This window comes from Panicum virgatum, chromosome 3K, assembly GCF_016808335.1.
Source record: "Panicum virgatum strain AP13 chromosome 3K, P.virgatum_v5, whole genome shotgun sequence".
In the NCBI taxonomy this organism is placed as follows: domain Eukaryota; kingdom Viridiplantae; phylum Streptophyta; class Magnoliopsida; order Poales; family Poaceae; genus Panicum; species Panicum virgatum.
This window is the reverse complement of record NC_053138.1, coordinates 59512908-59536234: the sequence shown is the minus strand read 5'-3', so window position 1 is coordinate 59536234 and position 23327 is coordinate 59512908. Positions and strand designations below refer to the sequence as shown.

At 48.9% G+C, this 23327-nt stretch overlaps 2 protein-coding genes across 2 annotated transcripts; one reads left to right on the top strand and one right to left on the bottom strand.

Annotated features, from left to right (window-relative positions):
• Positions 1–9812: 9812 nt before the first annotated feature.
• LOC120699960 (kinesin-like protein KIN-12F) lies at positions 9813–14438 on the top strand. The gene is made up of 5 exons (XM_039984075.1): positions 9813–10343; positions 10982–11725; positions 12223–12330; positions 12421–12581; positions 12669–14438. Exons 1-5 carry the CDS (start codon positions 9936–9938, stop codon positions 14167–14169), a joined length of 2922 nt encoding a protein of 973 aa, XP_039840009.1. The 5' UTR covers positions 9813–9935; the 3' UTR covers positions 14170–14438.
• A 148-nt stretch (positions 14439–14586) lies between these two features.
• LOC120699961 (G-type lectin S-receptor-like serine/threonine-protein kinase At2g19130) lies at positions 14587–17154 on the bottom strand. Its single transcript, XM_039984076.1, has one exon. It carries the CDS (start codon positions 17144–17146, stop codon positions 14702–14704), a length of 2445 nt encoding a protein of 814 aa, XP_039840010.1. The 5' UTR covers positions 17147–17154; the 3' UTR covers positions 14587–14701.
• Between the last annotated feature and the right edge of the window lie 6173 nt (positions 17155–23327).

Genomic DNA, 23327 nt, shown 5'->3' with positions numbered 1-23327 from the left:
CTTTATATCCTCCCACTTTGTGGAAAAGCATGACATACCTACTATAGCCCTTAAGAGGCCACTAATAACCCGTTCCCCTAGAGGTCATATACCTTGCCACTTAGGTGTCTTAGATATCCCTATAAACCTAAGTGGGGTAGTATTCCTTGCCGACCTAGTAGTCCTTACTTCCAAAGGGATAGATGTCATACTCGGTATGGACTGGCTCACCAAGCACCGCGGAAACATAGCCTGTGCTGAGAGAGCAGTGACAGTCACCAACCGCCAAGGGTTAACAGTCACATGCCAAATCCAGCCTAGCCTGTCAGACTCCATGGTGAACCACATCCAAGCAGAATCCCCCGAAGATGTGCTAGTAATTCGGGGATTCGCAGATGTGTTTCCAGATGAATTACCTGGTATGCCACTGGAAAGAGATATAGAGTTCACTATTGACTTAGTCCCTGGAACCAAGCCTATAGCAAAGAATGCCAATCGGTTAGCAGCCCCAGAGCTTGCCGAGTTGAAGAAGCAGCTTGAAGAGCTTCAACAAAAGGGATTTATTAGACCTGCTGCTTCTCCATGGGGAGCCCCAGTGCTCTTTGTGAAGAAGAAAGATGGAAGCCTGAGACTTTGTGTGGACTACCGTGATCTGAATGCAGTCACCATCAAGAACAAGTACCCTTTGCCTCGGATTGATGACTTGTTTGATCAGCTGAAGGGAGCTAAGTTCTTCTCCAAGATAGATCTAAGGTCAGGTTATCATCAGCTCAGAGTGCGACAAGAGGACATCTCCAAGACAGCCTTCAGGACCCGTTATGGCCAGTATGAGTTCACAGTGATGCCTTTTGGTCTGACTAATGCCCCTGCCTTTTTCATGACCCTCATGAATAAGGTGTTTATGGAGGAGTTAGATCGATTTGTCGTAGTATTCATAGACGACATACTGGTCTACTCTAAGAGTGCTGAGGAGCATGGACAACATCTCCGAATTGTGTTGGGAAAGCTCAGAAAACACCAGTTGTATGCCAAGTTTAGTAAGTGTGAATTCTGGTTGCAGAGAGTCAGTTTTCTGGGTCATGTCTTAACAGCTGAAAGTGTTGAAGTGGACCCAGAAAAGGTCAAGGCAGTATCAGAATGGAAGCAACCGACCTCAGCCTCGGAGATCAGGAGTTTCTTGGGTTTAGCCGGCTATTACCGGAGATTCATCGAAGGTTTCTCTAAGATAGCCCGGCCTATGACCGAGTTGTTCCGGAAGGACACGAAGTTTGTCTGGTCTGAAGCTTGCGAGAGAAGTTTTCAAGAGTTAAAGAGGCGACTAACTTCTGCCCCAGTGCTAGTCTTGCCAGATAATCAGAAGAGCTTTGTCATTTATTGCGATGCATCCCGACAAGGATTGGGTTGTGTGCTTATGCAAGAAGGAAGAGTTGTAGCTTATGCCTCAAGACAGTTGAGAACACATGAGCAGAACTACCCCACCCATGACTTGGAGTTAGCCGCAGTGGTGCATTCTCTCAAGATTTGGAGACATTATCTGATCGGGGAACAAGTGTGAAATCTACACGGATCACAAGAGCCTGAAGTACATTTTCACCCAGTCAGACCTCAACCTTAGACAGAGAAGATGGTTGGAGTTGATCAAAGACTATGATTTGGAAATTCATTACCACCCTGGAAAAGCTAATGTGGTGGCTGATGCGCTCAGTCGTAAAGCATATTGCCATCACTTAGTCACACAAGCCCCAGAGCTGAGTGAATAAATGAGGAAGTTGAACCTAAGGGTTGTATGCCGCTCTTGCAACTATAACCTTAGTGTCCATCCCGTCCTGGATGACCAGATAAAGGAGGCTCAGATGGAGGATAAAAGATTGGTATGGATTAAAGGTCGCAATAGTGAAGGCAAAGCCCCAGATTTCAGAGTAGATAAAGACGGAGTCTTGTGGTTCAAGAAGAGATTATGTGTGCCTAAGCAAGGCCATTTCCGCAGGACCATCTTGGATGAAGCCCATAACTCAGCCTATTCCATTCACCCTGGCACTACGAAAATGTACCTGGACCTTAAGGAGAAGTATTGGTGGAATGGTATGAAGGGAGATATCGCTCGATTCGTCGCTCATTGTGATGTGTGCAAAAGAGTCAAGGCAGAGCATCAGAAGCCTAGTGGATTACTTCAGCCATTGCCGATTCCAGTATGGAAATGGGATGAAGTTAGTATGGATTTTATCACCGGTCTACCAAGGACCCAGAGTGGTCATGACTCAGTTTGGGTAATTGTTGATCGACTCACTAAAGTAGCTCACTTCATCCCAGTGCGTACCACTTATGGAGGTGATAAATTAGCCAAATTATATATTGAGCGTATTGTGAAGTTGCATGGAGTACCTAAGAGGATTGTGTCAGATAGAGGCACCCAGTTCACTTCGAGATTCTGGAGTAGGTTACATGAAGCACTTGGTACAAAGTTGGACTTCAGTTCAGCCTATCATCCTCAGACTGATGGCCAGACCGAAAGAGTTAATCAGATCCTTGAAGACATGCTAAGAGCCTGTGTTCTTACTTATGGCAAAAATTGGGAAGACAGTTTGCCATATGCAGAGTTCTCTTACAACAACAGCTTCCAGTCAAGCTTAAAGATGTCGCCGTTTGAAGCCCTCTACGGGAGGAAGTGTCGCACACCTCTCATGTGGACCGAAGTTGGTGACCGCATTATTGAGGGCCCAGATTTTATTAAAGAAGCAGAAGACAAGATAGCAGAAATCAGAGAGAATCTAAAGGCAGCTCAATCCCGCCAGAAAAGCTACGCCGATAAAAGAAGACGTACTCTCAGCTTCGAAGTTGGAGACTATGTGTACCTTAAAGTTTCCCTAATTCGCGGCACACGCAGATTCCAGGTACGAGGAAAGTTGGCTCCACGTTACATTGGACCTTTCCCAATTATCAAGAAAGTGGGAGCGGTAGCCTATAAACTTCAGTTGCCAGCAGAGATGTCAGATGTATACGATGTATTTCATGTGTCTCAACTCAGAAAGTGCCTGCGAGTACCAGAAGAACAAGTGGCCCCAGAGACAATCGACCTGCAGGATGATCTCAGATATCAAAAGGTACCAGTAAAAATTCTGGACACTGTGACGCGAAGAACCCGCAACTCAGAAGTCAGGATTTGCCGAGTTCAGTGGAGCAGGCATTCGGAAGCAGAAGCAACTTGGGAGAGAGAAGACGCGCTCCGAGCCGAGTTTCCCAGTCTCCTTAGTGGTGAAGCTGAATCTCGGGGACGAGATTCAACCTAAGTGGGGTAGGTTTGTAACATACCAGTTTCATCATGATTAAGGGGGAGTGTTGAAATTTATAATGCAAACTTCTAGAAGGTTCTATAAAAATAAGGATAAACCATGGCGTAATTTTGTTCACCATGACAAGGTTCTAGAATGTTCCACAAGAATTATAAGGAGACAAGAAGCTTGGATATTTTCTTGCCATGGTAAAATTTAGAATTTTCTAGAATTAGATATTTATAGGGAACTTAGATATTTGTAGGGAACCTCCTAGAGTGTGACAAGTGTCACTCATCCAAGAGGGTATGGGTGACTATATAAGGAGGGTGCCACCCCTTGCCATACTACTCCACTCCATCCCACACACATCCAAGGGCATGGTAGAAGTGAGCATAGGTAGAGTGTGCTAGGTGTGTGTTCCTTTGTTGCTTCAATAAGGTAAGCGTCTTTATAAGTGTTAGTCTCCCGGTTAAATTTAAGTACTTAGTGTGTAAGTTGTGATCCATCGAAGGTTGGCTCTGCCACCCGGGATCACAAAAGGGTCTGGGCTTCATCGAAGGTTGGCTCTGCCACCCGAAAGCCAGCTTCATCTGTTGGTAGGCTCTGCCTCCCGGAAGCAAAAGGCGGCTCTACCGTCAAAAGGACCCGGTACACTAAGTAACTAGAAGCTAACCGACTCTGAAGTGAGTTGGTGTAGATCCTCAACTTAGTAGGGTCACCTCAATTTCCAACAATCACTAAAATAAAACTTATGTTGCAATTAAACTAGTAACGTAAAATAATACTAACGTTATACGAGGTATTACATAACTACTAGGTAAACTATTTTATACTCTTGCCTTGCGTTAGTACATTCGTTCCCTCCAGTAACCAGCTTACGCATGCTTGCACCCACGACAAAAATCATCTCGTTTCCATAAAAGCCTCTCAAGTCACCGTACCATGCCATAATTCCCAGACAATCATGACAGCGCCTACCTCCTTTGCCATAACTTCATCATTCCCTGGAAGCCACAGAATACCCACACCATTGACCTTGAAAAGACCCGTCATGGCAGCACCCACCTCGCTAAAAAAATCGGGGTCGCCACGAACAGTGCCGGCCGAGATTTTTTTCCGCCGAACCGCCTCACCCGCTCGCTCTCGCTCGCGCACGCGCGACACGCCGGCCCCGCGACGGAACCGCGCACTGCCGCCGGCATCACGCCGTGTCGCCCACCCCCGCGTTCCTACCTCGCCCACGCCGCTGCAGCGCCCTCGCCGGCTTTGCCGCCTCGGCGCTCACGCCTTTAGTGCTGCCACTGTTCGCGTTGACGACGAGCTGCCGCAGCCCACGCCGTCGCCCGTCCCTGCGCAACGCTGCTACTTCTCTCCTCGCCTATAAAAGGAGCGAGGCCGTGACAAGCCCCGTCACCAGCCAAGCACACCGAGCCGCTTCGCTCCACAAGCTGAACCACTCCTCCCGAGCCCAGCTCACTCACGAAACGAAGCTCCAACAATTGATCCTCTTCCTCGAGCTGTTCCGCGCCAAGGTGAGATGGCAGGCAGCTCCCCCGACCATTAACTCCACTAACAAAGGCCCAAAACACCCCCAGGCCGTGAGCACTTAATCCAAATCATTCTACCAATCAATACTGTAAACTCAAAATCTCCTTCATATCAACTCCTTTTCACGTAACTCTTTTTCCTCCTATTTTCATCTCCATTTGAGCTTATTGCTTGCTTGTGTTTGTTTGCCGGTTGTGCCGTTCTCGCCCGTAGATCACGGAGTGACCGAGGAGGAGCCCGCCAAGGAGCCAGAAGACCCGTACCACGAGCAGGAAGCCGCCGCCGCCGACGCGTACGCAAGCGAAGGCAAGTTTCATCGACCCCTACGTGAGCGGTTGCATCCATGTGAGGACGGTTAGCTGTTGCCTGGGTCTAGGATCAATTACATATACCAGTACTTGAGTGATTGAGTGTGCTCATGCATGCATCTGAGTAGTCATGCATATCCAGAACTGAGAATAGGATACGAAGGGATCTGGCTAAGACCAGTGCAGCTGGGTATGCTGGAGCCGGCGCTACCGTGGTGGTAGACTGGCAGGCGAGTGCTACCGTGGTGGTAGGCTCGAGTTGACATGTTGAGGGATGGTTGCTGCCCTGGTAAACCATAAGGACCGAGTTGTTTTGACATCTCACCTAGCTTACTTTAGTACGACCACAGGTTCCGGTATGGGCCGGACTTAGCCTAATCCCACTGGTTAGCCTGACGGTCGCAGGGATGGTTTACGGGTATAGACCATTGGGGTCAGGGCCCGAGGGTTTGTGCGGCCGGACTGGGGCGTGACCACGGCTGGGTGTCGGCTATGTCGGTTGTCCGTTCGGGCATCCGAGCGTGTGGGTACAGTGTACGACCTCTGCAGAGTGTATAATCTATTCGAATGGTCCGTGTCCACGGTATGGACAGGCTACGGTGTGGTCCTGACAACTAGTGAGCTACCTATTGTGGGTTGTGTCAGGAAGAGTAGCATACCATTAGCTACATTATTAGTAGAATGTGCTTATTATGTGTCGTGCATGTCATTTCCCCTCCCGTAGGGTGAGGTGGAGCTTCCTGAGTACTTTTGTACTCACCCCTGTTGATTTTTCTCCAGAGGATCCTGACTTTGTGCCAGAAGACTACGAATAGATCGTGTCCGCACCCAAGCTGATCGAGTGGAGCCGTAATGGATGAAGAGCTAGTCCTGCATGTCGTTATGCTAGTTGTTATCCTATGGTTGTTCTGTGTAGCTTTGTGTTGTCACTTTACTCCTCATGTACGTGTTAAATAAAGCTCTGTATGACTCTGGACTCCACTTGATGTAACATGTATTATGCTGGAGACCTTATTCGGTAATTAATACATGGTTTAGCCTTGATCTTCGGGTCGGGGCGCTTCACCGCCCCACCCCCCAGATCCCTCCAAATCCGGCCTTTTGGGTGGGGGAAAGTTGGGGGAAACGTTCCCCACCCTTCCCCGAAGGTATTGCTCCTATTTTTTCCTCCTTTAACCGTGCACATTTGTAGATATTAGGGATTCTTGGTGATTAGGGATTCTTGATTTTTTCGTCCTTTAACTGTGCACATTTATGTTTGATATTTTCCTCCTTTAACCGTGCACATTTGTAGATATTAGGGATTCTTGGTGATAGAGGGATTAGGTTGCGCTGTGAAAACAACATTGAATATGCTCGAAGAGATAGTGAATAGTGAATAGGATTTGTTTTTTCATCCACAAATGCTTCATATAGAAATTGTAGCATGCCCTTTTTCTTGTCAAGTAATTATTTCTTTAGCCTTAGGTGATCGAGGTTGTGCGGTCGTGTGCAAGACATGTTTATAAATATGTTCAACTCAGTTATTTGTGCCAGTTATTCTACCAACTCAGTTATTTTGTTCTTGGGACTCAGTTATCCTTGTCTGACCACTCAGTTATTCTGGTATGCGGCCTCAGCTAGCCCCCCCTCCCAAGTGCCTCCTCCAAATTTAAGACCGCGGTGAGGCCACTTCCACCTACAACAACATCAGCAAACCCAGATCCACAGGTGAAATTTGTCTGTGTTTGCTTTGGTGGAGCCATTGAAATATCAAAATTCTCACCAAATCCTATGACAATACGGAAGAAATAAAACAAGCTAATCAGAGTCGCCTTCAATCAAAAGCTCTCCCCAACCATCATCATCATCATCTCCATCATCTTTGACTACAGCTTTCCCCTTTCTCACCTCAATTTGGGACACTATGACCTCTACTTCCGCTGCATTCATTGCCCACCACTCGTCATCATCTCCATCATCAGGAACATGGTCATGCTCAGAAACACTCTTCCCTTTGTCATGGGCAGGTAAGTCTCCTACAATTGACTTCATTGCCTCCATTTGAGTACCTCTAACACCCAAAACCTCCGTGCTCGCGGATGACACATGCTTCTCAAAGTTGGGCACCTTGTGTGGCAGATCAGCAACTAGGGCCTGCATTGCCTCCATCTGAGCCTCCTGAGCTAAATCCTCCATCTTTTCCATTTCTTCAATCCTCTTGTTAGCCTCCAATTTCTGAAAATATTCTTCCCAAGAACCATTTCGGTATTTAGCTTCCGTATCAACAGTAAAACCTTTCTTTTCTCTTTCCTCCCTTAACCTCTGGCTCTCCATCTCCTCCTCCTTCTTCTTCTTTTCATAATTTGCCAAAAGCTCCCTATCTGTGAGGGGCCGTGGGTACTTGCTTCGGTTCCTCCTCCAATAAACAATGCAATTCTTAAGAGTTGCCTTTTCTGCTGCCTTCTTTCCATACTCACGCCGTAGGTCTTGGAGTACAGTCCCTGACAGAAATGACTCAAGGGGCAAAGTAACTTGGTAATCCTTCCTTATCTTCAGTTTTCTATTTATAGTGTCTCTAGATTTCGGCTATTTTGTTCTGCCCAATTGCAACATTAGCTCATACCGGCCTTGGAACCACTCCCAATCACATGTCTTTCCCTCCTAAAAAATTATTAAGAGCCAAACATTCAGAAATGTTAATATACCAAGTACTAGCACAATGATATAATCATAAGGAGTTTCAACTTTGTTGTTAATATACGAACCCAATACTCTCCGTAACTATTGCCACAGTAATATCCGTAGCCAAGCTCAGAAGGAACTACGCCTTTTGTGGCCATAATACCACACTTGCATCGAAAACTAGGAGTAGTTGTACATGGCCATGGCTTCTTCCCACTCTCAAATTCTCGCACTTCCTCTTCTGTCGGCTAATGAGATCTAGGACCATAAATATACTCATTGAAGTCACATGCCGGACATCCATCCTGCATGACACATAACATTAGCGATCATCTACTCCTGCAAAATTAAAGAATCAATGCTACGCTACATGACACTTACTCTAGTCTTTAGCGAGCATCTAAAAAAGAGAGTGAACTTTGGAGGGACACCAATATTAGGCCTTTGAAGTTTGGCACGAACACTGCAATGACATTTGGGAGGATTGTTCACACAATATATAGCAGCTTCTTGCTTCTCTTCCTCTGTCATAGGTGGTGGATTTGGTGGGGGAGGGACCCATCGTCTAAACTCATTGTACGCCCACGACTCTGACCGATAATAAGGGAACAACCGAATTCTAGGATCAAACTTATCCGGACCATCGATCCACTGAAAGAAAAAGCAGTGGCAAGGATTCAATGAATCATTCCACTTGCATATGTAGAATGCTCTACCGGCCGTCTTGGGATGCCTCGATTGCTTCACCTCTGCCAGCTGATTGCCCGGTTCACAACGACAGAATGGAACTGGAAGGGCATGAGGGACTAGGTCATCCTCATCACACTCGGATGGGTATTGTCCACCACCAAGCAGCTTGTACCGGGCATCGCTCATTGCCATGTGCACTGCAGATATATAAATTCAATTGCCATGTGAAATAAAAAAAACTTATGGAAACAAAAACAAAATAATTATGGAAACAAAGTATATACTAATTAAGCACAATATACCTGCGCTCAAAATATAATATGTACATTCCTAAAACTATGGAATAAAATTACATGTAACTCATATTAACATCCCCACTACTCAAACCTAGAAATCATATTAATCGATGCATGCACGTACTACCTCACGTCCAAATCGAGAGCAGAGTACCATCTAAGTATCATCTAAAATTCTAATCATGATAAAACTATCAACAACACCACCATTTTTCATATCAAGAACCTAACCCTAATAAGAAAACCACAAATAACTACTAATGCACACGGTTAAACGATGAGATATTAGGGGCAATACCTTCGGGGAAGGGTGGGGAACAATTCCACGTACTTTTTCCCCTCAAAAAATCCGATTTTGGGGGGGATCTAGGGGGGTGGCGGCGGCCGGCGGCGACCCTGGACGCGCTGTGGTCGGGGTGGAGCGAGGGAAGGAAAGGGAGGGTGGGGGAGAAGGGGCCGGTGTCCCAGTACATTGGCCTTGTCGCGCCACATGCACTGGTGCAACAGAGGCTATCTGTCACGCCATGCGGGCTGGCGCGACCAAACGGGCTACGCCGCGCCGCGTCGGCGATGACGTGGCTCTCCTTGTCGCGCCATATGTACTGGTGCGACAGAGGCTATCTGTCGCGCCATGCGGGCTGGCGCGACTAAACGGGCTACGCCCTGCAAATAAAAATCAATACGAGTTAAACTTAAAATATTATTAAAAAAAAGTTAAAAATAAAAAATCCAGTTGAGGGAGGATTAATGGCGCGACCCGCATCGCGAGAAGCCACCGCCCGCCGGGACTTGAGCGCCCGAGCCCAAACGGTCTTCTCCGTGGGGCCCGCCTGTCAGCCAGAGATACTCCCTCCCCAAAATTCCAAATCGCACTCCCCCTGGCCCCTGCCCGGGAGCAGCAGCAGCCAGCAGCAGCTCGCGCCCCGCCGCCGTCGCGGCGACCTCCGCCATACGCCTCCTCCTCCCACCTCTCAAGGTGCGCTTGTGGCCCATCGATTCCCCGGGGGAGGAGTTCGATTCATTCGGGGGGGGGGGGGGGGGGGGGGGGGTTTCGGGACATCGACGCCGCCGCCCCCTCCGCCTCCACCATCCAGCATCCCCCGAAGCCGCCGCCGCCGCCTGCCCGCCCGCCTCCCAACCCGTTGTTCCGGGCTCCGAGGATTCTCGCGCCGCGCTGGATGGCGAGGGAGCTCGGCAGCGGCGCGTTCTGGCGCACCCCGGCGCGGGCTCCCGCCCCGAGGCTCGGGGGCGACGAAAACGCCCCGCCGCCGGGCGCTTCGGATGCCCCCGCCCCAGCGGAGCCCGGCGCCGCCTCCCGGCCTCCCCTCCGCGCCATCCAGCCGCCGCGGCAGCCCCGGTGGGCGGTGCCGACGCCAAAGAGAGGTCTGTGGGCGGCTAGACCTTCGAGCAAGACGCCGGCGCGGTGCGGCGCAGCGAGCACTCCCCTTGGGCCCACCAAGAGCCTGCGGAAGCCGGCGTCGAGGTCGGGGTTCTCGACGGCGGGGGCCGGGGCCAGTTCTGCCGAGGTGCCGCCTTCCAAGGTCCGAGATGCCATCTTGTTCTGGGAGGAGAATCGCAATCTGCAGGTGAAATACATCTACTGCTATTGTCCATGTTCCTTTTTTGTAGTTTTTAATTGAGTTTAGGCTGCACGGTACTGCTTTCAACTCATACATGACCTTAGTTCGCTTGAAAGATTACAGAAAATCCTATTGATATGAATGTCAGTACAACTGCTAGGGATTTGGGGGGCTATAGCAAGATTAGAATCAAACATGCAAGTGCATTGCACATTCATCATCCTTCATATTCATCATCCTTCATATTCATCAACTGCTATCCTCCTTTTCCATTATCCCTGCAGATGGCACCTTGAATTCCTTCTTAGTTTGATTTTTGCACATGGAGATGCCGCATTGCATCAGTTAAGTCCCAAGTCAACGTAACCCAATTAAAAGAAACTTGGCTGACCTTGGAGTGGCTTTTTAATTAAGAAGAAATAGGCACCCATATTCGCCTCAACACTAGGACTTGAACTTGGGTGGTCGGGGCATTCAGGCACACCCTCGACCAACGGAGTTAGGCTTAGTTCCTGTCAGCAACTCAGCATAACCCAATAACTTCTCATTGCGCAATAGCTTCCAAATTTATATACACTCTTCCACTGCGCTGATGATGAAAATGAGATTGCTTTTAACATTATGCTGTTTGATTTTGTGGACAGAATGTTTCGCCAACATTGCAGCAACATGACTCTCAACCACCTGCAAAGGTAGCATACTGCTCTGAGGAGGGTTTCATGAGGAACTCAGATATATTAAGCCTGCAGCTGGAGCTGGACATAATTAAAACAATTCTTGTGGAAGAGATAAAAGCACGAGCAGAAATTGAAGTCAGGACATCTGCTTTAGGTGATGAGCTGAAAGCAGCAAATTTACATATCCTTGAAGCTTACAGGCAGAAGGAAGACAAAGAAATGGAACTGAACAGTGCAAAGTCTGTTATCGATGCTCTTGAATCACAGCAGATTATTTTGATTAATGAAGTAGATGAACTGAAGAAGAATTCTCGCAGTTCTGCTGAGCAAGAAAAGGATGAAGCCTGTAGGCAAGTTGAGATGGAATGTGCTGAGGTGATTATATCCTTACAAAAAGACCTATCATCAGCCCGACAGCAGCTAGATGCCAGTAAAAAAAACGAGCTGTTGGTTAAACAAAGCCTTGGTGAATTTGATAAAATAGAGCTTTTGTTGGACGAGTCCATCAAAACACTCGTGCAGAAGGAGGTTCTTGAACAAAACTATGTTCCTTTGCTAAGGGGGATGGAAGAAGAGATTAGTCGGCTACAGTCACAGCTAGACCAGTCAGACAGATGCTACAAAGTTAGACTGAAAGAACTGCAAATAAAGATGGAAGAAGTGGATGACAGGGCTTCGGCAACACTTGTCTCATGGAATAAAGAAAGAGAGGTAACCGTTTGAAAGGCAATTAGGCTTGCCCATTGAAGTTTTGGTCTTTCAAAGAGTTCTTTTTTTTCTCTGAACAACAAATTATATCCTTTTCTTTTCATTTTGTTTTGCCTAAAGAATCACTTGTCTCTGTCCAGTGAGGAAGGATTCTGTATGCTTGTCTTCTGCTTATAGGAATGCGGTTTTAATGTGCAAAATGTGACAGCCAGATGACAGCAAGTTTTGATGCTTTTTAGATTTTGTAGTAAAATGATGACCTCTTTGGCTAGTCTGGTTTTGTCCCATACTCCCATTGATTTGAACCTTATTCACCATGTTCCCTTGCTTTCGTACAAAGTTGTCAAAGAACTCAATGGTACTTATTGCATATATGCATTCTCTGGTCACTTTACTGAAGCTCCAAACTTTCCACTGTTGTCCAAAAGCAAAAGTAAACCTACTAATACTGTTTGTATTCTTTTTTCTGAATAATCATTTCTGTTCTTTTCATTTTGCAGATAGCGGAACAAAGGAAGGCATATGCTGAAGAGAAGAATGAAGAAGTCAAGCTGTTGGAGCGGTCAATTGAGGATCTTGAGATTACTGTATGCACATTGGAAAAAAAGGTGAGTCTGCCACTCCTGTTTTGTTAGTGTCAATTAGTCCTTTTTTCCCCATGCTTTCTGAAACAACGATTTCTTGCTATTTCTCCCAAGATGGACATCATGAAGGAAGAAGTAGAACATCAAAGAAGGCAGCGAGGAAAAATAGAAGTGGAGCTGCAGATTGTCAGGCAACAATTGGGAGATGTGCCATCCTCTGGGAAAGCAAGAAGCTTCTTGGAAGATGGAATAATTGATTTAGCTGACTCAACTAGGTTTGCATGGTTGTGAATTTTGTTACCAATCATCTATGTAAATAGCTGCAAGGCAACAGTGTAACACTCACCTTTAATCTCTTTCAGGCACCAGAATGATATGAATAGTGAGCTACTGGGTGCTCAGGAGAGTAGAATATTTCAGAGAGAGGTTTCTGTTGAGTCAGCTCCTCAAGTGGAGCACCCGAAGGAACCTTTTTCAGATGACTGCATGCAAGAGTCTGACCAGTCAGATGTAGAGATGGAAAAAGCACGATTATCAGATATGGATAATTGGTCAGATAACTCAAAGTTTGAGCGCCCTTGTGCAAGTGAGGAGTTGGAGCAGAACAGTGCAAGTAAGCAGCCTGAGTTATTTGGCAATGGTGCAGATAGTGATCAGCCCCTGCCTGCTTTTGATTCAGAGCAAGTGCGACCAACAGCTGTGGAGCCAGTGATTGAAGTTCTGAAGGAGAATGAGTTGCCTCCAGTTTCCACAGTGCGGCCCAATGATCCTGTGAACTACATGAGGGCCCCTTCTGATGAGCTGAAGAGGCTCAGAAGCAGGAACCACTATGAGGGTCATAGGACAGCAACAGATAGGAGATTCTGGTCCATAGAGCAGCAGGACTTATATACCTCCATATACAGTAAGGCCAAATTGTTTGGTATGAAGTGGATAGACTGGGAACATATTGATAGCATAGATCAGTTTGCTTGTGTCAGGGAGCAATGTGCCCATCTGGGGCTTGAGCAGATCATGAGTTACTGTTGTGATTGGAACAGTGAGCTGATTAGGCAGTTTTACTCTACAGTTCACATCAGTGCCGACAAGAGCTCTATGACTTGGATGGCAGATGGTAGGAGGATCACCACCAACAAGAAAGCATGGGAAGAGAGGTTTGGCATTCCTGGCGGTGTTCACACTGAGATTCACTCGCAGTTTTTGCTTGATGATGATGACAAGAAGATCCTGTACACAGCTGCAGAATTCACACTTGGCCAAATCAGTGGCCTCTCTCCTTTGGCTAGCATAGCCAATAAGATTATTAGGACGACCATCTATCCGAAGTCTGGAAATACACTTCACGCACATAATTGGAACGTCCTATATCACATTGTGGAGCAGCATCCATTTGACATAATTGCTTTGATCTTTGGTGAGATAGAATTGTTTATTTCGGATCGCAATCGCACTAAGGACCTGCTGTTATATGCACCATACATCATGGGGATGATTATGAGAGCATTTGAATACGACGGACCTAGAGAATCCAGGCACCAGTCCTACAAACCCAGGCATTCCTACAAGCTGAAACGAACAAAAAAAGCTAGTCGTCCACCAGCACATACAGTACCTGCAACCTTTGAGCAACCTCCTTCAACATTTCAGCCAGAGGTTGAGGCAGCCGGACCATCCCTTCAGGCTACTACTCCAACACTGTCTCCGACTCCAGCAGTTTCTTCTGAGCAGGCCAGCAGGATGCGTGTTGACAACTTCGGTGTCTCAGCTCAACCAGCTCTTGTGAGTTCAACTCCTTTTAGTCAGCCAGTTCTTGTGAGGCGAAGTCCTTTTAGTCGCTTTCCTTGGTATCAAATGGAGAAGTGATGGATATAGGTGTGACCGTCTTAGTAGGGCACGGTGGCTATATATCCTGCACTCAGTATCTCAGTTATTTTGTGTGCGTATATATATCTTGGATTTCCCTGTACATTTCTTGTATAAGGAAAGACCTTTGAGAAGCTTATCCCGTGTCATGCTGATTGAGACTTGAGAAATTAGCATTATGATGACAAGCACCCAGTGTTGATGATGTTTTAGCATTGACCCTTGAATCTTGCAAATACTACAGCTTTGATCTTCGTTCAGTTTGTTTAGAGTTTTTGTTAACTTGCTCAATGGTAAATAATGTCGTTCTGCAGTCTTGTGTTTGCATTGGTTCAATCTGTCAAGTTTTCAGTTGTGCGGACATGAAGAATGTCCATGTACATTGTCTTCATGCTATATGATCATTTCTCATGGAAATGTGACTCTGAAGTCTGAAACTTGTGGTTCTGAATACTCGATGTTACAGATGCCAAGTTCATGTATACGTACAGGACATAAATTTCTCTTAAGTGGATACAAGTTTGAGGTGCAACTAGATGTAATAGCGAACCGGTGATGTTGGGGACTCTCCTGTGATAGCATTCAGTAGTCTTGGCACCGGAGGCATGTCGAGCTCAGAAAGGCCCTCAAGAAACTTCACCACCTCAGGCATGGTCGGCCGGTCGAACTCGCTGTCCTGAATGCACCAGCACGCAACCTTGCAAACTCTCTCAACCTCCTCCAGATTCGCGTCGCCGTGCAAATTCGCATCCACCAGGCTCCCAATCTCTCCGCTCAGCAGCTTGCGCGCAGCTCGCAAAGGGAAAAAGCTCGAGTAGTCACCATCCTCGGTGTATTCCTGACTCGAGTTCCTCCTCCCGGAAGTGATCTCAAACAGGACCATCCCGTAGCTGTAAACATCCACTTTCGATGTGACCGCGGCTCCGCTAATCCATTCGGGTGCAAGGTATCCAATAGTTCCTCGCATCGTGGTGACGGCATGGCTGAATTCTCTCCCTAAAACCTTTGCCATCCCGAAATCCGCAATCTTCGGTGCGAAAGACGCGTCGAGAAGTATGTTTTCTGGCTTGATGTCGCAGTGGATGATGCAATCCCGGCAACCGGTGTGCAGGTAGGCCAGGCCTCTGGCAACTCCAATGGCTATTTGGAACCTGAGGCTCCAATCCAAAACCCTATCATTGTTAGCGTTGAACAAGTGCACGTCAAGGGAGTGGTTTGGCATGTACTCGTACACGAGCAGCCTCTTGTCGCCCTCGCAGCAGAACCCGATCAGCTTGACTAGATTGATGTGCTGGATGATCCCAACCGAGCTCACCTCGGCTCTGAACTGCTTCTCTCCCTGACGGGCGCCGTCGAGCCTCTTCACCGCCAAGGCCAAGGACGAGTCGCTCAGGTGCCCCTTGAACACGGAGCCGAAACCGCCGCCCCCCAACTTCTCCGAGAAGTTTTTCGTCGCGTGTTGGAGATCGGCGTATCGGAACGCGATGATCCCAATGCCACCCTGAGCATTTTCAGTTGCCTTCTTCCTCCCTTTTGTCTTCCAGATCACCAGGCCAAGGATTATCAGGAGGCCCAAGAAGGCGGCAGCGCTTGCCGCAGCGATGCCGAATCCAATCTTCTTCTTCTTCCTCCCGACATCCGGCACATCTTTTGCAGCGAGGCGGATGTAAAGCACATCCCCATTTCCATCAGAAGAAGAAGAAGCATCAGGTTGCTGCTGCTGCTGCGTGACAACACTGTACAACTTGCCATGCCAGACGGAGCAGCCTCCTTCCCCGTAGGAGTAGGCGGTGCAGGAGCAGTTGGCCAGGCAGACCTGTGCGCAACCATCCCGACTCGCAGCAGCCTGCACGCTCACCGCGCCATGGGGCAGCGACCTGACGAGCTGCTGCACGGCGTAGAACTTGTCCGTGACACAGTCCAGCGGCGTGTTCCTGGCGCACCCGTGCCTCCGGTCCCGGAGGGCCCAGTCCCGGGGCGAGCTCACGGCGAAGCCCTCCAGGCAGCCGCAGGCCGGCTCCGCCGCCGCGTCGCCGTCGCCGTCGCCGTCACCGCAGACGGCGAACGGCCCGCACACCGCGTGCACGTCGCACGGCCGGAGCGGCTGCCGGTAGTGGACCAGCCACTCCTGCCGGTCCTCCATCCACGTCCCCACCAGGCCCTGCCCGAAGACGTCCAGCTTGGTGAGCACGAGCGCCGCCTCGTCGCGCAGCGTGTAGGTGAAGTACACCTCGCGCTCGTCGTCGACAAACTTGAAGGTCGGCAGGGCGACGCCGATCATCTCCGGCGCCAGGCTGAAGTAGTGGCCGTTCCACTCGCCGGTGGACTGGATCGCGACGGTGGAGTTCCACGCGAGGTAGCCGACGCCGCTGGGGTCGAGGCCGAGGGTGTAGAGGCCGGGGGCCTGGTTGAGGAGGATCCTCCGCGAGACGAGGCGGCGGTTGAGGCCGGTGAGCTTGTTCCAGCCGATCTTGGCGCCGGGAAAGAAGGTGTCCGTGGGGTAGTCGAAGCTCTGCCAGAAGACGGCGGACGCGTTGGCGGCGCTCCGGAGGACGAGGTTGCCGTCGTCGAGGAGCACGGCGGCGGTGGCGTTGGTCGTGGTGTTGGCGCGGGTGGACCAGATGACGGACCCGGTGGCGCGGTCCAGGATGACCAGGTTGCCGTCGCCGGCGATGGCGAGCTCCGGCGGGGTGGGGTCGACGACGGGGCTCTCGCCGTTGGCGCTCCAGAGCGGGGTCAGCTTGGGGACCTTGTTGAACCAGATGCCGAGGTAGGTGTTGGGGCTGCTGTAGCCGGGGGACACGCTGCTGTCGTTCATCTTGAAGAAGCCCAGCGCGAACTTGCTGTTGTTGGAGACGAGCCGGCCGCCGGCGGCGAGCCCGTTGCCGGGGGACACCGTGTCCGTGGCGGCGGAGCACGGCGGCGCGCTCAGGGGGAGGAGGACTCCGGCAAGAAGGACGACCTGGAGGAGAGGCATGGCGAGGATTAACAACTGATTGATTGATACAAAACTACAGCTACTCTAGTTGTTTGGGAATATATATATGCATGCCACCGCTGCTCTTGATCAGTCCAGCTCGCAGGTCAACGCGATGCACATCTCCATCACAGTCTGTTCCGTCTAATGATATCTTGCGTTATCCTTGAACTTGAACTTGAACTTGAACAGGTTCGAGAAAACATGATGATAGCTAACTTGTTAGCTGAATAATCTTCATGGGTTAAGCAGCTCTGCTTGACGAAAAACGGTATGCAATTTTTTGTTTACAGCATGCCGATTCATTATGAGAGAGTATTCCTTTATATTATTATAAGAGATCTTCTTTAAACGAACAATCTTAAAACTTTACAAATGATGGTGTGCTATCTTTATGCTAGAAACGCGGCCGGGGTGAAACGGCCCCCACCGTATTTCATTAAGAGGAAGCGACCACGGCTTTTCCGACCGCGAAAAAACCCTCCGAACCCTGGCTCATGTCCACAAGGGCCATGCCTTGCACGAGCACAATGAAGGGAATTTTTTTCCCCTGCACTGACACCGGAAAATTTGCCCCAGCGGGAATCGAACCCGGCCGGCGGACAGGGGGCGCTACTCAGCGCTGCTCGCTAGTCGACCGGCAGGCCATTCGCATGATCCGTTTGAGTACGTGTAACACCCAGGAAAAACCGCGGACGGTCCGATAGGGATCGGTGGACGGTCCGCTAGGGATCGGCGGACGGTCCGCTAGGGATCGGCGGACGGTCCGCCAGAGTAACGCCCAGATATTTATCCTGGTTGTGGGACCCGTCTGTCATATCTTCTCTTCTCCTCCTCACGACGACCAGAGGCGAGCTCCACTCGAGCGCTTGCGCCGCCGTCGCCCCCTTCCGTCGATCTCCCTCCTTCGGCCACCATACTTCGATTCCTCACGCGAGAACCTTCCCCGGCACCTCCTCCACCTTCCCCAACCCCCAACCCGGCTTCTCCCTGGCCGGAATCGCCCAACCACCGCCGGTCACCATTGGAGGTGCTTGAAGCTTTGCTCCACCGTCGATCCGCTTCTCCGGTCATCCTCCGCCCGAACCGACCGCGGGAATGGATTCATGGTGAGTCACTTGTGCCCCCTGGCCTCTTTCCCCCTCCCGTTGTGCGCCGCCGGCGCCGGTGAACCGCCGTCGCCGCCGCCGCCGTGCTTACTGCCGCCTGTCGGGTGGTCTGCAAAAGTGAGTCGTGGACGGTCCGCCTAGGAGGGCCGGACAGTCCGTCGGTCAGGTTAGAAGTTGTCCAGAGATGATGTTGTCTTTGGTGTTTTCGTAGGATTGAACTGCGGAAGGTCCGCTATTGGAAAGCGGACAGTCCGCCGTAGAAATCAAAATTTGTCCAGAGACGATGTTGTCTCTGGTGAGGTTCGCAGGGTTGAACTGCGGACGGTCCGCTATTGGATAGCGGACAGTCCGCCGTATAGTCTAGAATTTTGTCTAGAGACGTTATCGTCTCTGGTGGAATTGGCAGAGTGAACTGCGGACGGTCCGCCAAGGAGGGCCGGACGGTCCGCAGTAGAGATTAAAATTTTGTCCCGAGGCGTCATTGCCTCTGGTAGTATTGCAGAGTTAAACTGCGGACAGTCCGCTATGTTGGAACGGACGATCCGCCGTATAGATTGAAATTTGTCCAGAGCGGTAGTTGGTTCTGGTGGGTCGGCAGAGTTGTACTGCGGACGGTCTGCCACTTGGGCGCGGACAGTCCGCAGGGCATTCCAATTGAAGTATAATAGTTGCATCCTTGAGCTGCACTCAAATATTTCATGTGCATTCGTGTAGCATCCGCCGTTGAGGACGTCGTGTTCGAGGTGATTGCGGCACCGCAGGAGCAGCCGGAGCAAGCCCAGGAGGAGAGGCGTGAGAACCCGGCCCAAGACCCATCTAACCCTAGCTCTGAGCAGTAGACTGAAGGCAAGCCCCGGTGCACATCCTATTAATTCAAATTTTAACACCTAGATATATATTTATTATTTGTGCATTATGTTTAGGAGTTGTTTGAAACCCTAGTTGCATGAACCCTAGGTTTCCTTGAGTTATACTAGTATGTATAGGACGATAGATAAGCTATGCTAAATAGAGTTCGGTAGAAGTCGAGTAATTTTTGGTTACTCGCGAGATATATGTTGTTTTTATGTTTCCATATATGAGTTACTCATCTTGGGATGGAAGTCTTAGAATGAAAGAAAGAATAGAATCTGAGACCGGGTGGGAGAGGTGTAGTTCCACCTATGTCGGTTAAGGACCGAGCCGTTGTCGGCCCTGCTGATCATATTTGAACTGTACTAATCGCATGCCGGGAGTAGGAGGTAGTCGAAACCGGTAAGCCTAGTACTGTCTCGCTTTGAAAGTACAGAACTTCATCACCACACCTTAGGGCGAGTCGAGTAGTCGCGGAGAAACGGGATACATATGTTTACTTTTGGTGGTTTCTCGTTGAGCTCGGCTGACTATATGTAGGTGGGGAGGTTCTGTAGTTCGAGGCGGGAAGGGGAAGGGTTGGTGCGTGTAGTCCGATGGGGCATATGCGTGCCGTGTTGGTTAGGTCCACCTTGCAAGGTTAAATCGAATCGATTCGCCGTCAGTCGCTCTCGGACATGGGCACCTTGATCACTGCGTCACAGCGTAGTATCGAGTGGGAGTATGTATGGCATATGATTATATTCACTTGGAATGTTAGTATATGCTTTATCATGTTTGCTCTAGATATGCCAAATTTAGATGATGGTCAAGATATATAGAATGATGAGCTAAAATATGGAAATAAGGATTCACCTTAGTCGCTTTTTCCGCAAAACTAACCACTAGCCAAAAACTTTGTATGTCTAGATATGTGGACTAAGTTATACCCACTGGTCGAGTAAGTCTTGCTGAGTATTAGTTGCTCAGGGCTTTTGTTGAAACATTACTGCAGGACACGCAGACGTAGACTTTTGTCCCTGCTGCGCTAAGTTCATCCGCCGGGATGCAGAGGGATGGGAGGTTGTGGAGCCAGACATTTAGTTAGGGATCTCCCTAGGGTACACTTTTAGGTAGTTGTAGGCCCCTTTTCTCTAGTTGAACCCGGATTTCAGTAATGCAAAGTTTATAAATTATGTATTTATTCAAACTTGGTTTGTAAAACTTAAGGTAAAGTCTTATGAATATTTGTTGTTTTTTTTTTATTTTCTGTCGAGTTTATACCATCTGCGCTCACCTTCGCGTGGGACTATCGGTGTTGTTTCGATCGGGATGTGGGTTGAGAAAGGATCGCCAAATTAAACTGTTAAGCTAATGCGCCCGATCTGTTCAAATGACGGCCATTATGCTTAATTAGAGTTTTAATTTGGCGGTGCTGTCACAGCTGGTATTAGAGCTGAAATGCACCGAGGGTGGTATGGGCATGACTAATTTCAATGTTTTTCAAAAGTATACAAAATTTTATTAGAAAGAACGTAGGGCGAGCATGCATCTCATGTTATAGTGTTTTTGACGTTTTTCCGTAGAAGTTGATGGGGGTGTGAGTTTAAGGTCTTAGGGACCTTTGTAGGTGACGTTCGGGTCGTAAGATTTTATAGGCGCGGCGCAAATGTGTTGTGAAAGCATGTCGGTCGGACCGGAGAACACTGTCTGGTAGTTCAAATGTGTTGCGCGGACAGTCCGGTCATGACACGCGGACGGTCCGCCGTCCATTAAGGAAAAATTACACAGAACCATTCGAAACTGAGTCAGGTTGACATTTTGTAAAGCGGACGGTCCGCAGACGCTCAACGGACGATCTGGTTAGTTGGATTATTGTAAAGCGGACGGTTCGCCCTGGTATACCGGACGGTCCGCCATACATTTTTTGGCTGGACTAGGGCAGATCGGTCAGACCGACTGGTTGAGCCGATCGAACCGCCTGGCCCCGCCTGGAAGCATTACACTGAATTGTTTTTAAAGTTATACATTCTTTCACTTAGGCCCAGTTTAAGGAAGCATTCAAGGCGCATCACGTTCCAGCGGGAGTGATCAGGAGGAAGCTCACGGAGTTCTTGGCCCTAAAGCAGGGCAACAACAGTGTGATGCAATATGCCCAGAATTTCAACACACTCTCACAGTACGCTGGGTACCACGTGGACACGGATGAGAAGAAGCAGGCGTGTTTCAGGCAGGGGCTTAGCAGTAAGCTCCAGGATCGCCTGGCGATGTTCAAATTCAACACTTCTAGTGAGCTAGTCAATGGTGCTATCGTTCAGGAGGACACCCACCTAGCTCATAAAGCAGAAAAGAAGAGAAAGTCACCGGCAGTGGGGTCTTCTAGCAGTTCTCCTCAGAGGCTCCGCCTGGTGCAGTCGAGCCCACAGCGTGTCCCCTTTCAGCACCAGCCACCGCAGCAGTGGGGATATAGGCCCCCTTAGTACACTCAGCCACATGGGACAGTCAGGCCTCCTGCCCCTCAGCAGAATGAGCAGAAGGTCTGGGTGCAGCAGCCGGGGGTGCGCCCCAATTTGTCTCCGTGCTACAACTGTGGGCAGCCGGGGCACTTTGCCCGGAACTGCCCGATGCCACCAAAGTAGGCCCAGCAATCCGGTCAGCAGAGCCAGAAGCAGAATGTGGCTCATTTCAAGCCGGGGCAAGTGCACTACACCACCCTCGAGGGTATTCCTGAGGGAGCTCCAATGATGACGGGTACGTTCTCAGTTAACGATCACCCTGTCACAGTATTATTTGATTCTGGGGCGTCTCATACTTTCATTAGCAAAGAGTGTGCAGTTAGACTTGGGCTGGAAATAGAAAATATGTCGGTTCCCTATAGTATTCATTCACCTGGAGGGCAATTACTAACCAACCAAACAGTCAAGCAAGTGCCTTTACGGCTTCAAGGAAAAAAAATTTGTCACTCATTTAATTGTGTTACCAACACAGAAGGTGGATATTATCCTTAGTATGAATTGGATGAAATTTCATGGGATCCTTCTGGACACTTTGTCATATTCTGTGCATATAAATTCTCATCTCCATGGTTCTATGACCCTATCTCTAAGGGACCATGAGTTAATTACTCCAACTATGAGTCACACCGAGGGCAAGACTTTGGCTGACATACCAGTGGTATGTGAGTACCCGAATGTTTTTCTGGAGGAATTATTCAGCATGCCACCGGATCACAATGTTGAATTTGCAATTGAATTGCAACCGGGAACGACACCCATTTCCCGAAGACCTTATCCGATGCCACCCAATGAACTGGTGGAATTAAAGAAGCAATTGCAAGAGCTGCTCGACAAAGGCTATATTCGTCCTAGCACTTCGCCCTGGGGCTGTCCAGCACTTTTTGTTAAAAAGAAGGATCAAAGCCTCAGATTGTGTGTGGACTATAGACTTCTGAATGCCGTCACAATCAAGAATAAATATCCACTTCCCCGGATTGATATTTTGTTTGATCAGCTATTCGGGACCAAAGTATTTTCCAAGATTGATCTCCGCTTGGGTTATCACCATATCAAAATCCGAGCCGAAAATATTCCTAAGACGGCTTTCTCTACCAGATATGGACTTTATGAATATCTGGTGATGTCCTTCAGGTTAACAAACGCTCCGACACATTTCATGTATCTCATGAACTCAGTATTTATGCCCAAGCTAGATAAGTTTGTCGTGGTTTTCATCGACGACATTCTTATATTTTCTAAGAATGAAGAAGAGCATGCTGAGCATCTTCGCATTGTCCTTCAGCGTCTCAGGGAGCACAAGTTATACGCCAAATTCAGCAAGTGTGAATTTTGGCTCAAAAAGGTGCAATTTCTAGGTCATGTCATCTCGGAGGATGGTATTTCTGTCGACCCCGGTAAAATCCGAGATGTGCTAGATTGGAAGACCCCTGAGACAGTTCCGGAAATTCGAAGTTTTCTTGGGCTAGCAGGATATTATCGCCGGTTTGTACCAGACTTCTCCAAAATTGCTAGGCCCATGATCGAATTGCTTAAGAAAGGGGTGAAGTTTGTTTGGGATGACAAATGTGAATAGGCTTTCCTGACCTTGAGAAAATTATTGACATCGGCCCCTGTCTTGGCTCAGCCGGATGTTACTCGGCCTTTTGATGTTTACTGTGATGCATCAGGTATGAGTCTTGGCCATGTTCCCATTTCTGCCTTTGGCTTAGCCAGATATTGCTCCGC

Excerpts from the sequence above, each read along its gene's own strand:
- LOC120699960 (XM_039984075.1), top strand. The coding sequence starts at position 9,936 with ATGGCGAGGGAGCTCGGCAGCGGCGCGTTCTGGCGCACCCCGGCGCGG. Across the intron at positions 10,344-10,981 it reads AGGAGAATCGCAATCTGCAG|AATGTTTCGCCAACATTGCA; the intron begins GTGAAATACATC and ends TTTTGTGGACAG. Across the intron at positions 11,726-12,222 it reads CATGGAATAAAGAAAGAGAG|ATAGCGGAACAAAGGAAGGC; the intron begins GTAACCGTTTGA and ends TTCATTTTGCAG.
- LOC120699961 (XM_039984076.1), bottom strand. The coding sequence starts at position 17,146 with ATGCCTCTCCTCCAGGTCGTCCTTCTTGCCGGAGTCCTCCTCCCCCTG.